The 17,416-nt window shown below is 42.4% G+C and overlaps 1 protein-coding gene across 1 annotated transcript; it reads right to left on the bottom strand.

The window, feature by feature from the left end:
• Positions 1-1,190: 1,190 nt before the first annotated feature.
• On the bottom strand, positions 1,191-16,474 carry LOC127126392 (uncharacterized). The gene is made up of 4 exons (XM_051055314.1): positions 16,076-16,474; positions 15,910-15,980; positions 2,444-2,704; positions 1,191-2,365 (listed from the first exon to the last, which is right to left on the bottom strand). The coding sequence occupies exons 1-4, from the start codon at positions 16,206-16,208 to the stop codon at positions 1,268-1,270; spliced, it is 1,563 nt and encodes a 520-aa protein (XP_050911271.1). The 5' UTR covers positions 16,209-16,474; the 3' UTR covers positions 1,191-1,267.
• Positions 16,475-17,416: the final 942 nt, after the last annotated feature.

Here is a 17,416-nt window from a genome sequence, read left to right as displayed (position 1 = left end):
TCAAAAAGACTGCAGAAGGAGTTTTGTTGAAATGCCTGAGTGAGGACGAAGCCTACATAGCCTTGTCGAATGTACACAGTGGAGCGTGTGGCGCGCACCAAGCAGGTCACAAAATGAAGTGGCTTTTATTTCGACAAGGAATGTATTGGCCAACAATGCTGAAAGATTGTGTCGAATTCGCAAAAGGTTGTCAGGAATGTCAAGTACATGCAGGCATACCTCATGTCCCTGCAAGTGAGTTGCACTCAATTATAAAACCTTGGCCATTCAGAGGATGGGCGTTGGACTTGATCGGGGAGATTCGACCAGCTTCCTCAAAAGGGCAAAGGTACATTTTGGTTGGGATAGACTATTTCACAAAATGGACCGAAGCCATACCATTGGCGAATGTGGATCAAGAAGCAGTCATAGACTTTATCCAAAAATACATAATCTACAGATTTGGGATACCTGAGACAATAACAACAGATCAAGGATCTGTGTTCACCGGTAAAAACATGCAGAAGTTTGCACAAGAAACAGGTTTTAAGCTCCTTACTTCGACACCTTACTACGCTCAAGCAAATGGGCAAGTTGAAGCAGCCAACAAGGTAGTGATAAACTTGATTAAGAAGCATGTGGGGAAAAAGCCTAGAAATTGGCATAAGACTTTGGATCAAGCCTTGTGGGCTTGTCGAACGTCCCCCAAAGAGGCAACGAATTCGACTCCATTCAAGTTGACTTACGGACACGATGCAGTTTTGCCAGTCGAAATATATCTGCAGTCAGTCAGAGTGCAAAGGCATCATGAAATCCCATCAGATACATATTGGAGTATGATGATGGACGAACTAGTTGATTTAGACGAAGAAAGGCTGCGCGCGCTAGACCTAATAAGAAGACAAAAGGAGAGAGTCGAAAGATTTTACAACAAGAAAGTAAGATTCAAGACCTTCTTAATAGGTGATCTTGTGTGGAAAGTAATCCTTCCTATGGATCGAAAGGATAAATTAATGGGAAAGTGGTCTCCTAAATGGGAGGGACCTTTCCAGGTCTTGAGAACATTTTCAAACGGCGCGTATGAAATAGAAGAAATAGAGAAGGATAAGAGAATCCTAAGAATAAATGGCAAGTATTTGAAAAAATATAAGCCTATATTGCAGGAAGTAAAAGTAGTAACAGAATAAGTGCAAAACATAATTGTGATAAGATGGGCCAAATAAAAATGGCATTCAAAAGTTATTACAAAGAAAGCCTCAAAGGGCTGAGAGTTGCTAAATAAATTCGACTAAAAATTAAAATTGGCAAAAGTTTCCTTCAAAGTGGCGAACTTCTGCCTCTGGAGTTGGAGTCGATGATCACAAAGACTTTTGTGAGTAGAGAGAGTCTCAATCTCCTGACTAAGTTGATGGGCTTTCTCTGCATGTCGAATACCCACCCTCAATTCTTCGTCAATCTCGCTCTGCTTGGGTTGCTGAATGGATGCCTTACGTTTCTCCTCTTGAGAGATCTTTTCTTGAAGTGCTGCTATCTGTGTTTTCCATTTTTGAATATTGTCATTGCAAGCAGCAACTTCTTCAACATACGTTTCAGAGAGCTTTTGCAATTTTGAAACTTTGTCAGTCGAAGTCGAAACGGCATCCCATTCAGCAGTTTGAGTTTCAGACTTGGAGGAGATTTGAGCGGTAAGATCCCTTTGACGATGGAGATCTGCAGTGGCCAAGTCAATGAGAGTCATCAACTCCATCACGAAACTTCCAATCTCAGCAGAAGTTTCCAAAACATTCACTTGCTTCAAGATTTTCTTAAGACCAATTTGAGCAAGGGAATTCTCTTCCAAGACTTTAAACAAATCGACATCAAGGATTTTCGTTTTGATCTTGGTCAGGAGGCTGCCAAGTGATGGTGCTTCAGAAGTTGCCCCAGAAGTGGTCGAACTACTCTGCGAAGAATCCTGAAAATTAAAACGGGTGCTAAGCATGGCTTTCAGATACTCCAAAGGTCTTTGCACTTTGAGATTTTCAAGCTCCTCGCGAGAGAAACTGGTCGAACCAGTTGATTTGCCACTCCCTTGGGCCCGGTCAGAAGCAGGTGGAGTGTTTCGCGTCGAAATACGCTCAACCTCTGTTCGTTTCGACTGGTTGTCCCCATCTCTGGCAGCTCCATCTTCAGGATCATCTTCGACTACAACCTCCATTTCAATATCATCACCCTGAGGTGCAACATGCAATCCTGGATGAGGAGGAGATTCATCTTCAGAGGCGTCACCCACTGTAGTGTCGAATTCTTCTACGGTTTGCATATCATGGTCACTTGTGGGGACATCTTCCTCTGGGGCTGTTTCCTCCAAAATTTTCTCAGGCGTTTTTTCGACAGCCACTTGTTCCTAAAAATAAATTCTAAGATTTAGAAGAAAAGATGTAGGAAAGGTAAACATATGCTGTCGAAATAAAAAAAAAATTACCTCAGGAATTTCAGTATTAAAACCGGATTTCCCACTCCCCATATCTTTCGACTGAGGCTTGGCAGGAGAAGTACTGGCAGAATCCTTCCTGATTGGGTTAACAATGGACCTTTGGGAAGAGACCTTCGTGAGTTTCTTTTTCTTCTGAGGGGGAGGGATTAACTCTGGAGATTCATCACCAGACTCTTCACTAGGGACTTTATCCTCTTTTCTCTCCTCTTCACTCTTCTTCTTTTGGATTGTTGAGGGTTTTCGACTTACCTAGTCATACAGGCCAAAGCCAGTTAGTTTTGAATAATGGAAGGAAAATAATAAGAAAAAAAAGTGTTGTACCTTTGTCGAAGGCTTCTTAGCAGTACTGGGCGACGCTTCGACAGCAGCTTTCTTAGCAGGGATCTTCACGGCTAAGGAAAGAAAGAAAATTCAGAAACAAATATAAGAGATACATGATAAGACAGTTAGAATAACAGAAAGAAAAATCATATTTTTCTGTGAACACCTTCAAGAATGGTATCTTCCACGCGAACGTGTTCTATTCCAATATGAAGGTGTCCTGGATATTCGCCCAGATGATACTTAGTCGGAACCACACGCTCAGCAGGTTTTTGATACTTTTGACGAAGAATTTTCATAAAATCCCCACAAAGGAACCAGTCTGGAAGTGGAAAACCAAACGCCACCCCAAAGTCAGCAGTTGGCAAAGGAGGAAACTTTGGTGGATGACAATTGAAAGCCAGGTCATAGCGCGCCTCTGGTGAAAGATTGGAAGGCAATGACAGTTTTTTAAACTTCTCTGTCAATTTACGTTTTAATTCGGCCGCTGCTTCGCATATGGTTCGACTAAGATCATCAGGTCTATACGCAGTTTCAAAATATTTTTGAAATTTCTGTATTTCCTTAATATGTCGTGGAATACCTTTTTTGGTCCGATCCTGCACAAAAGCGAAAGCATTTGTCAAATGTGTAGCAAAAGCAGCTACGTCAAAAAATTTGTTGGAATAATAATCCTTCCACCATTCATCAAACTCAGGAGTGCATAAGAATGATGGTCGAAAAATAACTGGTCGAATGTCGAGAGAAGCATCAGCTAGTTTCTTCGACAGCTCTTTGCCTTCGTCTTCAGTGTGAAGGGAGTTATAAAAGATGATGGACCCCTTTTGGGGGAATATAGGTTGAGGTTTGATTTGGATTAGACCAAATTGTCTAGAAACAAGGTTGGGTTGATAAACTATCAAAGCAATTTGGTTTTTAGTGGTGTTACGATAAGAAAAAAGGAGCCTAGGGGTCAAGAACGATTCCCAAACATTCAGAAATGTGTTTTCGTCCTTTTGCATCTCCAAGGGCAGTTGTTGGGTAAACCACTTAGGTCCGATTTTTCTATCAGCAAAAGGTGCCATGGTCGAAGTAAATTGATGACTTTTAGCAAACATCATAACATAGCTTTTAAAAGCTTGTCGAAGGCTGATTCCTTCATCAGTTGGCGTTAGTAGCACTAATCTTGGCCATTCGACAGTCCTATTGTTTACTTCTTCTTCATCTATTTCTGGTGCTACAGGAAGACTAGCTTCAAAGGTGGCATTGAGCCATAGTTGCAAGAGCCAAAAAGGTCCTGATAAGTTGATTTTCCCTTGGGATTTGGTGTTCTTTAAGAAATGTACGCTCTCGCTCAGAGATTCATAGAGATTCGCCAGAATCATTTCGCTCAAACATAGTTTCGTGCCTGCATGAAGCTGATTGGCTATGGTGATAAATCTCTTGGCAACTTGAAGAGAGCGAGAACAGAACACATATTTGGACAGCCATAGTGTCAAAAAGGCTATATGTTCGACATCTAAAACTTCAGTGGTACTCTTATCATGGTAATAGGACATGAATAAGGAGTAGGGTGCAAGGCTAGTCTCGAAAGCAATGGTATCTTCACTTAAGACAGTAGGGTCGAAATCTATACCATTGGGGTGAAGACCAACAATGGCTGCTGCGTCGAAAAGGGTAGGCGTAACCATCCCACAAGGAAGGTGAAAGGTGTTGTAAGTACTATCCCAAAAGTAGAGAGAAGCCAAAAGCATATTTGGGCAGATATTGGGTCCTACTCTCGACAACTGGATAAGGTCGAAAATGCCTACTTCTTTCCAAAAAGACCCTTTAACTTTTTCGACTTTATCTAACCAAGATACGTAGTCAGAAGGATCTTTCGACCATGGGCAGGTTCTAAATATCCTGGGAAAATTCAAATAGGTTAAGTCCAACTCTCCAATATCCGTCGAACTCGATGAATCTTTTTGTTCTACAACTTTCTCTTTAGGCTGAGGTTTTCTTCCAGCGCCTATGGGTTTTGTGTGAAAGTAAGATGGAAAAAATTCTCTTAAACGCTCTGGTTTAATCTCTGGATTTGGAAGGGGACCTAACATAGCGTGATAATTTCCAGAAATAAGAACAGGGATTAGTACCTGAGATTTATAGATGCAGTCTTTTTCCTTTTCATTTGGAGGTTCCGGAACATACTGTTGATTTCCAATGGTCATTGGCCCTTTTAAATCATGCACAGGAGGAAAAGATGAGTCTTGTTTCTTCTTGGAGTGTTTACTGCTTAAGGGTTTTTGAGGCGCCATTGCTGGAAAAAACTGAAGAAGATTTCTCAGAAAATGTGAAAAGCTTGAGAAATGGGTATGAAAAAAGGAAATCTGAAACGTAAAAGGGTTTAAAGAAAAGGTTTATGGGTATTTATAGGAAGAAGATGTTGAAACGTTTTAGATGGTAATGGTGTTAGTGGGACACGTGGCCATTTCTGATGGAAATGATAAAGAGGTGGAAGTTGAAAAGAAACCATGATGTGAGGAAATGATGGAAGTAGATTGTGAACGTGGGCTAGACGTGACATTGTGGAGAAAGTGTAATGATGAACCTGCATTGGGAATTGAGATTATCAGACTTGCATTTAATGAAGATTAAATGACATGGCATCAAAACACTGATTGACAACAAATGACTGTTTCTCCAGAACAACGGTCGAAACGTCTTTGCTGGGGGGCAACTTGTATACGTGCGTTTTCGACGCCATGAGATTTGGTGTAAGAAATGATTTTTTCGACAAATGATGACATGGGTTGAAACGATTTGATTAATAAGTATGGTTCGACACTTCGACAAAATGGAAGTTTCGTCATTTCGACAAAGATGTTTGCACCTAGGAAAAGCACTTTTGACAGATAGGGAGAACATTGCAGTATGTTGATAATTCGACAAAAATCCTGAAGGAAGACGTCATTTCGACTTAAAAGTAAATTTGAATTTAAAAGGTTGTGACGTTTGGCAGAAGACGCGTGGAAGCATCTGGCGAAAGGAGGAGAGCCATGTGTCATAGTTTTAGGATTTAGTCGTTAATAACAGTTATGTTATTTGTGTATATATAGGGTAGTTATTATCTAAAAAAGGGTGTGAAGAATTACTTATACAAAATTCCTGAAAACACTCAAAGTACCCGTGTGAGAGAAAAGAGTCATATTTGGAAAATGTATGTGTAAACAAACACCAATTCCTTCAAAGTTTATTTTATAAAGTTCAAAGTTCTTTACAAATCTCTTTTATGTTTTCCAGTCATTTATCTTTCTGCACTTTATCCTTTTCGACACTTTACATTTCGTCAGTTATTTTCCGCCATTTACTTTATCTTGTTAAATTTACATCCACTTAACATTGTAATCAACATATTTCGACGTAAAACACTTAGAGAACAGAAATGAAATACATGAAAGTGAGTCTAGGCATCTTCAAGACCATCTAGATTTTGCACATGTCCTAGGATTTGTGTGGTTGATCCTGCAAGTGACCCAATTCTACAAGTTTTGGTAAACCAGAGGTTGTTCGCCAAAATTCACAGCGAACAAATTGGCACGCCCAGTGGGACTGTGCAAAAATTTAGAAAGTTAGATAATCGCTAGTCAAAATCTGTCCTTCATTTGTATGAGACTGAGAAGCGGTAAATTAGCCGTATCCGAAGTAGAAATACCTAAAAGAACAAGAGTAAGGAAAATGGCGAACCAGCCAAATAATCCTAACGAATCCATCCCAGTATCTAACCCTGTCCCTTCGACAGAAGGCAATATAGGATCGGTCCCTGTGTCAGAGGCTGTACCTTCGTCAGCGGGGTCGATACCAGCGGTTTCGATGTCACAAAACGCGCCTAGTTCGTCCTTCAGGGCACAACAAATGCCCATTGGGACACCCCCCTGTGGGAAACACTTCTAGGCCTTTTGTAACGAATTTCACCATGCCTCCGCCTGGTAGGGAACAACCCTTCGGAATGCCAACTTCGGTGATGGCAAATTTACATAACTCCCCGTTAATATATTCAGACTCGATGGCCAACGTGTCTTCACCCTTACAAGGGTCAGGATATGGTGGAAACGTGAGTAGACTGAATCAACAACCACTTTACGTGCCGCCGATAACAAATAATTCGGCGCAAGTGATTAGACAGCAGATGGACGAGAGTAATCATGATATGGTCCAAATGTTGACGCAACAAATGGGAGCGGTGTTTAATCCACTGATACAGAACACCACTCAAACAAACTAAGCGTTGGCGGCGCAAATGACGCGCATTGCTGATTTCTTTGGAGTCCCTCAAACTCGACACAGAGAACAAGTGGTTCATAACCCAGCGGTAGCGATCCAAGAAGAACCTACGATAAACCAGATACCGTTAGACAATCCTCAAACGAACGTCAGAAACCGAGAGGATGTAGTCGAACAACCTCGTGTCGAAATCCCCATTCCACAAGAGCCTAGAAGGATAGTAATCCAGAGAGGCCAGGACGCGGATGCTGTATTGCAACAACGGATGCGGTATAATAATCCGCCTGTCGAAAATAATTTGGCAGCCATGGTCGAAACGATAATGGCACAAAATGGGATGAACATGGGTTTACAAAGGCCTAGTTACGCATCCCCACTATCAGAATATATTCTGCAAGAAGAATTGCCACCAAGGTGGAAAGTCCCTAAGTTCACAAAGTTCTCAGGGGACACTAGTGAGTCCACTATAGAACATGTGGCACGTTACCTGATCGAGGCAGGGGAGATAGCCCGTAACGAAAATTTGAAAATAAAATATTTCCCTAGTTCCTTAACAAAAAACGCGTTTACTTGGTTTACATCTTTGCCTGCAAACTCAGTATACACGTGGACCCAATTAGAAAGGCTGTTCCATGAACAATTCTACATGGGACAAACAAAAATAAGTCTGAAAGAATTAGCCAGTGTCAAGAGAAAACACTCCGAACCAATAGATGATTATTTAAATAGGTTCAGATTGCTAAAGGCTAGATGTTTCACCCCAGTGCCAGAACATGAGTTGGTCGAAATGGCCGCAGGGGGACTAGACTATTCTATAAGGAAGAAACTAGATACCCAGTATCTGAGGGATATGGCACAATTAGCGGATAGAGTGAGACAGGTCGAAAGGTTAAGGGACGAAAAATTCAGGGCAAATAAGAATAAAAAAGAGAGGGTAGCCTACGTAGGGGTTCGCCAAGATGATGAGTTCGACGAACACGAACCAAGTAGCTTCGACGAACAAGAAATCGACCTAGCAGAACTAAAACAAGGGCCACCTTATTCGTGCAAAGTACTAACTCCGTCGAACGGAAACCCAGTCGAAACCAACGATAAGTTCCCCAAAAGGACTTATACGTTCGACATTACCAAATGTGACGAAATCTTCGATCTGTTGGTTAAAGATGGTCAATTAATAAAACCACCAGGCGCTAAAGAACCGCCTATGGAACAACAGAAAAAGAGAGGTTTTTGTAAATACCATAATTTTCTGGGCCATAAGACGTCTCGTTGTTTCCTTTTCAGGGATCTCGTTCAAAATGCTATCCGGGACGGAAGGCTGAAGTTTGGTGACAAACCAAAACAACAGATGAAGATCGACTCGAATCCTATGCAAGCAGTCGAAGCCCACTACGCTGAACCATCCGTCGTAAACATGGTGGAGGCCGAAGTTGCTCCTGATGGCAATTTGGAAATGGTGGAAGCCCCTGGAAGCTTCGACGCAAATGTCAACATGGTCGAGATTACTGATGATCTCGCAAGCCAGAAAAGAATAGAAACTACTGAAGGTTTCGACAAGAAGGACGGTGACAATGCTGTCGAGAATGTGGAGTTTCGACAAGAGGAGAATTGGGACCGCTTGGGACAGCCAAGTGGGAAATATGATTTTCTTGTGAAGTACAACGCGCCGGCAAGCTCTCAGATCGACATCAACACAATCCAACCAAGCGGTTGGGGAGATGCCTCTTCAGAAAACAATGAGGAGACAGTCGACGCAATTGAGCATGCCCCTAATACGAAGGGGAGGGTTACTGAAGACCCAGCGATTGAAAACAAGGCTGCTGAAGGCCTTGATTCTAACAAAGCAAAGAAAGGTGATATCGCCAACTGCGTCAACACCATGGGGCCTTTCAGTGAAGAGGTCACAAAAATCAAAGCGGAAGCCGCTAACGGTCCTTCGAAGCCCATGATCAGTGGGATTCTGCGTAGGACAATGGAAGACCCCAGAAGGAATTGGAACAAATGCTGTTGCGAACATGGTCCCAGGACCATATCTTGGTGCTGTTGCCCAGAGAAAGAGTTCGACCAGACACCAAAAGGCGTCGAAGGCGAAGAAGAGAGGCTCATCAGGAAGATGAACGAATTAAGCATCGCCGACGAACAAAATGTTGGGGTAAATATGGTAGAAATATCTCAGAAGGACCAGGTCGAAGAGGGCGAAGAGCGTCGTCAGAAAGAGTACCAAAGGCTGGCGTACCCTAGAGAGGAGGAAAACTTAATGGAATTCATCAAGAGGTGCCAAAGGATGAAAACCGAAGTGATGTTGTGCCCACGCTGCAGCGCAGTCTTCGACAGGAAGGCAGCAACCAACCTGGAAGCGGTGGATAAGACCAAAAGGAAAGAGAATTGGGGAACAGTGAGATATGACCCAAGGAGAAGTGATCACCACCAGTGGAGGCACGGAGAGAGACGCCAGAACACCTATAAACCATCTGACAAAGCGACGGACGACAAATGGGTTCAACCCATTAGGGACGCCCAGGGGCAGAAGAAATGGGGAAAGTTCGAGGTTCAGAGAGGCGCGTCGATGGAGGGCAAGAAGGAAATGGAAAAACACAAGCCAAGACCATACCCATCAGAGAATTACAAAGGCAAAAATCCCATGTCCAGGTCCCAATGGAGGAGGTTCCAAAGGCAGAAGAGGGCAGAAATAGAGATGGCGAAAAAGAACATGAATGGTCCAAACGAAGCAGAATCTAGCAACAATCGTCAGACAAGGAGCAGGAAAGAGACTCCCCTCCAGATCAATCCTAGCAGAGTTGTCGAATCGGTGGCGTCGAAAGAGAAGATGCAGGAAGATGATGAAGTAACCGACAGTTTTAACTCTGACTCAGAGGCACCCTTCAACGTGATTTGCAACGTGGTCTCTGTTCTCCCTAGAGACTATGATAGAGTCATGGAAATTGAGGATGAAGGAGACGAAATGGAGGAAGAAACAATGGCACACAAGCCCGTCTGCTACTATGTGATGAACAACGGATGCGTCGAAGAGCAGAACGCTTTTTTCGAAAGACCAGACGACTCCATGAAAGCGCATTTGAAACCTCTGTTTATAAAAGGAAAGGTGGAAAATGTCGGCGTGAATAAGATACTGGTGGACGGGGGAGCGGCAGTGAATTTGATGCCCCACTACATGCTGAAGAAGATTGGAAAAGACGATTCGGACGCGAAGCCTCACAACATGGTGCTGTCGAATTACGAAGGGAAGATAGGGACAACTATGGGAGTCATCCAAGTGAACTTAACTGTAGGAACCATAATAAGACCTACAATGTTCATAGTCATCGCTTCGAAAGCCAACTACAACCTGCTGCTTGGTAGGGAATGGATTCACGGCGTAGGAGCTGTACCCTCTTCAATGCACCAGCGGATAGCCATATGGAGGCCAGATGGAATCGTCGAAAACATCGAGGCTGACCAAAGCTACTTCATGACCGAGGTAAACACTGTCAACAGCCAAAGCTTCGACAAAAACCTGGCTCATATACCTCCCTGCAGCCCGGCAGAATTCGACTTGAAGACGACAGACAATGCCTATTGCTCCATGTACCTACATCCAACGCATGGTTTCCAGTGGGATAAAGAAGTGATTGGCGAAACTTACATATGGGGAACCACTCATATAGCGCCGACGGGATGGGGTAGTGAATTTGACGATGACGAGTGAACAATCAGCGATCGAAAAGATTACGGCTTACATGGCCGAAAACAAACTAAAAGAGGCCCTTGAGGCTGAGGTAAAAAATATGGCTGTCGAAGCCAACCAAGAGAACTCCAACAAACAATGTCCTCAAGAAGACGTTGCGGAAGATCATGTCACCAACCAAATGGGCGGATGGCAACACCAAAAGCTTGACGCCATTTACGACGACGAACCTCTGGGGTTCGAAAAAGATCCAGTGTCAACTAACGAGAAGATGGTGGCGCAGGATCCTTTAGAAGAGATAAACATAGGAGCGGGGGCAGAACATAGACCAACGTACATAAGCGCAAAAATGGACCCCCAGTTCAAGGTCGAAATAGTCCAGTTGCTGAAAGAATTCAAAGATTGCTTCGCATGGGATTATGACGAAATGCCTGGTCTTGACAGAAGTCTGGTCGAAATGCAGTTGCCAATAATGGAAGGGAAGAAGCCAGTAAAGCAGACTCCGAGACGCTTCGCACCAGAAATCCTGTCGAAAATAAAAGAAGAGGTCGAAAGACTTCTAAGATGCAAGTTCATCCGCACAACCAGGTATGTCGAATGGATTGCAAATATTGTTCCAGTAATTAAGAAAAATGGCAAACTTAGGGTATGTATTGATTTTCGAGACTTAAACTCGGCTACCCCAAAGGATGAATATCCTATGCCAGTGGCAGAAATGCTCATAGATTCTGCAGCCGGCCATGAGTACTTAAGTATGCTAGACGGATACTCTGGCTATAACCAAATTTTTATCGCTGAAGAAGACGTTCCTAAAACGGCTTTCCGTTGTCCTGGAGCCATAGGAACGTACGAATGGGTAGTAATGCCTTTTGGTTTAAAGAACGCTGGAGCGACTTACCAACGTGCCATGAATTCCATCTTTCATGATTTCATCGAAACTTTCATGCAAGTGTATATTGACGACATTGTGATTAAGTCTGTTTCAGGAAAAAATCATATAGATCATCTTCGACAATCCTTTGAAAGGATGAGGAAGTTTGGTTTGAAAATGAACCCACTTAAATGTGCTTTTGGTGTGCAGGCGGGTGATTTCTTAGGCTTTGTGGTCCATAAGAAGGGGATCGAAATAAACGAAAATAAAGCCAAGGCCATAATGGAAGCGAAAGCGCCATCAACCAAAAAGGGGTTGCAGTCTCTGCTAGGGAAAATCAACTTTCTCAGAAGATTCATCTCCAACCTCAGTGGGAAGACACAAGCTTTCTCTCCTCTACTTCGACTAAAGAAAGAAGACTTCGCATGGGGGCAAGAACAGCAAGCGGCTTTTGACAAAATCAAGGAGTACCTGGCTAATCCCCCAATCCTGATGTCTCCTTGCAGAAAAAGAAATATGAGATTGTACATTTCGGCATCAGACAAAACATTAGGAAGTATGTTGTGTCAAGAAGATGAGAATGGCGTCGAAAGGGCCATTTATTATCTCAGTAGAGTCCTGAACGATGCCGAAACTAGATATAGCATTATAGAAAAGTTATGCCTGTGTGTATATTTCTCTTGTATCAAACTAAAGCATTATATAAAACCTGTCGATGTATATATTTCTTCCCATTTCGACGTAATAAAGTATATGTTATCTAAATCTATTTTACATAGTCGAATTGGAAAGTGGGCTTTAGCTTTAACAGAATACTCCTTGAAATATCTGCCTTTAAAAGCAGTGAAAGGACAAGTGGTCGCTGATTTCATAGCGGACCACTCTATAAACGAAGACGTGGAATACGTCGAACTGGAACCTTGGAAACTGTACTTCGACGGTTCCAGTCATAAAAACGGAACGGGCGTTGGGATGTTGATTATTTCTCCTGAAAAAATTCCAACAAAATTCAAGTACAAAGTTGAAAGTCTGTGTTCAAATAATGAAGCAGAATACGAAGCTTTGATCGCTGGACTTGAAATCTTGTTGAAATTGGGGGCAACGAGAGTCGAAATAATGGGTGATTCCGAACTGGTAATAAAGCAGTTGACGAAAGAGTATAAGTGCGTGAAAGAAAATTTAATCATGTACTTTGTAATAGCCAATAGACTTCTCAAAGCATTCGACAACGTCGTCTTCAGGCACATTCCCAGGTTGAAGAATCAAGAAGCGAATGATCTTGCTCAACTAGCGTCCGGATACAAAGTGTCGAAGGAAAAGTTAGAAGAAGCCATTGAAGTCAGAGGAAGAGTCGTGTCCACCAAGTTGTCCCCATCAGATCTAGAGTCAATAAGATTAGGATACGGTGACGAAGAAAACTTCGAGATATTCAACATAGATGATTCAGGAATAACAGACTGGAGAAAGCCTGTCAAGGATTATCTACAAGACCCAAATCAGAAAGCGGAAAGAAAGGTAAAATACAGAGCTTTGAGTTACGTACTTTTGGGAAATGAATTGTTCAAAAAGACTGCAGAAGGAGTTTTGTTGAAATGCCTGAGTGAGGACGAAGCCTACATAGCCTTGTCGAATGTACACAGTGGAGCGTGTGGCGCGCACCAAGCAGGTCACAAAATGAAGTGGCTTTTATTTCGACAAGGAATGTATTGGCCAACAATGCTGAAAGATTGTGTCGAATTCGCAAAAGGTTGTCAGGAATGTCAAGTACATGCAGGCATACCTCATGTCCCTGCAAGTGAGTTGCACTCAATTATAAAACCTTGGCCATTCAGAGGATGGGCGTTGGACTTGATCGGGGAGATTCGACCAGCTTCCTCAAAAGGGCAAAGGTACATTTTGGTTGGGATAGACTATTTCACAAAATGGACCGAAGCCATACCATTGGCGAATGTGGATCAAGAAGCAGTCATAGACTTTATCCAAAAATACATAATCTACAGATTTGGGATACCTGAGACAATAACAACAGATCAAGGATCTGTGTTCACCGGTAAAAACATGCAGAAGTTTGCACAAGAAACAGGTTTTAAGCTCCTTACTTCGACACCTTACTACGCTCAAGCAAATGGGCAAGTTGAAGCAGCCAACAAGGTAGTGATAAACTTGATTAAGAAGCATGTGGGGAAAAAGCCTAGAAATTGGCATAAGACTTTGGATCAAGCCTTGTGGGCTTGTCGAACGTCCCCCAAAGAGGCAACGAATTCGACTCCATTCAAGTTGACTTACGGACACGATGCAGTTTTGCCAGTCGAAATATATCTGCAGTCAGTCAGAGTGCAAAGGCATCATGAAATCCCATCAGATACATATTGGAGTATGATGATGGACGAACTAGTTGATTTAGACGAAGAAAGGCTGCGCGCGCTAGACCTAATAAGAAGACAAAAGGAGAGAGTCGAAAGATTTTACAACAAGAAAGTAAGATTCAAGACCTTCTTAATAGGTGATCTTGTGTGGAAAGTAATCCTTCCTATGGATCGAAAGGATAAATTAATGGGAAAGTGGTCTCCTAAATGGGAGGGACCTTTCCAGGTCTTGAGAACATTTTCAAACGGCGCGTATGAAATAGAAGAAATAGAGAAGGATAAGAGAATCCTAAGAATAAATGGCAAGTATTTGAAAAAATATAAGCCTATATTGCAGGAAGTAAAAGTAGTAACAGAATAAGTGCAAAACATAATTGTGATAAGATGGGCCAAATAAAAATGGCATTCAAAAGTTATTACAAAGAAAGCCTCAAAGGGCTGAGAGTTGCTAAATAAATTCGACTAAAAATTAAAATTGGCAAAAGTTTCCTTCAAAGTGGCGAACTTCTGCCTCTGGAGTTGGAGTCGATGATCACAAAGACTTTTGTGAGTAGAGAGAGTCTCAATCTCCTGACTAAGTTGATGGGCTTTCTCTGCATGTCGAATACCCACCCTCAATTCTTCGTCAATCTCGCTCTGCTTGGGTTGCTGAATGGATGCCTTACGTTTCTCCTCTTGAGAGATCTTTTCTTGAAGTGCTGCTATCTGTGTTTTCCATTTTTGAATATTGTCATTGCAAGCAGCAACTTCTTCAACATACGTTTCAGAGAGCTTTTGCAATTTTGAAACTTTGTCAGTCGAAGTCGAAACGGCATCCCATTCAGCAGTTTGAGTTTCAGACTTGGAGGAGATTTGAGCGGTAAGATCCCTTTGACGATGGAGATCTGCAGTGGCCAAGTCAATGAGAGTCATCAACTCCATCACGAAACTTCCAATCTCAGCAGAAGTTTCCAAAACATTCACTTGCTTCAAGATTTTCTTAAGACCAATTTGAGCAAGGGAATTCTCTTCCAAGACTTTAAACAAATCGACATCAAGGATTTTCGTTTTGATCTTGGTCAGGAGGCTGCCAAGTGATGGTGCTTCAGAAGTTGCCCCAGAAGTGGTCGAACTACTCTGCGAAGAATCCTGAAAATTAAAACGGGTGCTAAGCATGGCTTTCAGATACTCCAAAGGTCTTTGCACTTTGAGATTTTCAAGCTCCTCGCGAGAGAAACTGGTCGAACCAGTTGATTTGCCACTCCCTTGGGCCCGGTCAGAAGCAGGTGGAGTGTTTCGCGTCGAAATACGCTCAACCTCTGTTCGTTTCGACTGGTTGTCCCCATCTCTGGCAGCTCCATCTTCAGGATCATCTTCGACTACAACCTCCATTTCAATATCATCACCCTGAGGTGCAACATGCAATCCTGGATGAGGAGGAGATTCATCTTCAGAGGCGTCACCCACTGTAGTGTCGAATTCTTCTACGGTTTGCATATCATGGTCACTTGTGGGGACATCTTCCTCTGGGGCTGTTTCCTCCAAAATTTTCTCAGGCGTTTTTTCGACAGCCACTTGTTCCTAAAAATAAATTCTAAGATTTAGAAGAAAAGATGTAGGAAAGGTAAACATATGCTGTCGAAATAAAAAAAAATTACCTCAGGAATTTCAGTATTAAAACCGGATTTCCCACTCCCCATATCTTTCGACTGAGGCTTGGCAGGAGAAGTACTGGCAGAATCCTTCCTGATTGGGTTAACAATGGACCTTTGGGAAGAGACCTTCGTGAGTTTCTTTTTCTTCTGAGGGGGAGGGATTAACTTTGGAGATTCATCACCAGACTCTTCACTAGGGACTTTATCCTCTTTTCTCTCCTCTTCACTCTTCTTCTTTTGGATTGTTGAGGGTTTTCGACTTACCTAGTCATACAGGCCAAAGCCAGTTAGTTTTGAATAATGGAAGGAAAATAATAAGAAAAAAAGTGTTGTACCTTTGTCGAAGGCTTCTTAGCAGTACTGGGCGACGCTTCGACAACAGCTTTCTTAGCAGGGATCTTCACGGCTAAGGAAAGAAAGAAAATTCAGAAACAAATATAAGAGATACATGATAAGACAGTTAGAATAACAGAAAGAAAAATCATATTTTTCTGTGAACACCTTCAAGAATGGTATCTTCCACGCGAACGTGTTCTATTCCAATATGAAGGTGTCCTGGATATTCGCCCAGATGATACTTAGTCGGAACCACACGCTCAGCAGGTTTTTGATACTTTTGACGAAGAATTTTCATAAAATCCCCACAAAGGAACCAGTCTGGAAGTGGAAAACCAAACGCCACCCCAAAGTCAGCAGTTGGCAAAGGAGGAAACTTTGGTGGATGACAATTGAAAGCCAGGTCATAGCGCGCCTCTGGTGAAAGATTGGAAGGCAATGACAGTTTTTTAAACTTCTCTGTCAATTTACGTTTTAATTCGGCCGCTGCTTCGCATATGGTTCGACTAAGATCATCAGGTCTATACGCAGTTTCAAAATATTTTTGAAATTTCTGTATTTCCTTAATATGTCGTGGAATACCTTTTTTGGTCCGATCCTGCACAAAAGCGAAAGCATTTGTCAAATGTGTAGCAAAAGCAGCTACGTCAAAAAATTTGTTGGAATAATAATCCTTCCACCATTCATCAAACTCAGGAGTGCATAAGAATGATGGTCGAAAAATAACTGGTCGAATGTCGAGAGAAGCATCAGCTAGTTTCTTCGACAGCTCTTTGCCTTCGTCTTCAGTGTGAAGGGAGTTATAAAAGATGATGGACCCCTTTTGGGGGAATATAGGTTGAGGTTTGATTTGGATTAGACCAAATTGTCTAGAAACAAGGTTGGGTTGATAAACTATCAAAGCAATTTGGTTTTTAGTGGTGTTACGATAAGAAAAAAGGAGCCTAGGGGTCAAGAACGATTCCCAAACATTCAGAAATGTGTTTTCGTCCTTTTGCATCTCCAAGGGCAGTTGTTGGGTAAACCACTTAGGTCCGATTTTTCTATCAGCAAAAGGTGCCATGGTCGAAGTAAATTGATGACTTTTAGCAAACATCATAACATAGCTTTTAAAAGCTTGTCGAAGGCTGATTCCTTCATCAGTTGGCGTTAGTAGCACTAATCTTGGCCATTCGACAGTCCTATTGTTTACTTCTTCTTCATCTATTTCTGGTGCTACAGGAAGACTAGCTTCAAAGGTGGCATTGAGCCATAGTTGCAAGAGCCAAAAAGGTCCTGATAAGTTGATTTTCCCTTGGGATTTGGTGTTCTTTAAGAAATGTACGCTCTCGCTCAGAGATTCATAGAGATTCGCCAGAATCATTTCGCTCAAACATAGTTTCGTGCCTGCATGAAGCTGATTGGCTATGGTGATAAATCTCTTGGCAACTTGAAGAGAGCGAGAACAGAACACATATTTGGACAGCCATAGTGTCAAAAAGGCTATATGTTCGACATCTAAAACTT

This window comes from Lathyrus oleraceus, chromosome 3 (assembly GCF_024323335.1).
Source record: "Lathyrus oleraceus cultivar Zhongwan6 chromosome 3, CAAS_Psat_ZW6_1.0, whole genome shotgun sequence".
NCBI classification, from domain to species: Eukaryota; Viridiplantae; Streptophyta; class Magnoliopsida; order Fabales; family Fabaceae; genus Lathyrus; species Lathyrus oleraceus.
The sequence above is the reverse complement of the archived record's forward strand: the minus strand, read 5'-3'. Positions and strand labels throughout refer to the sequence as shown.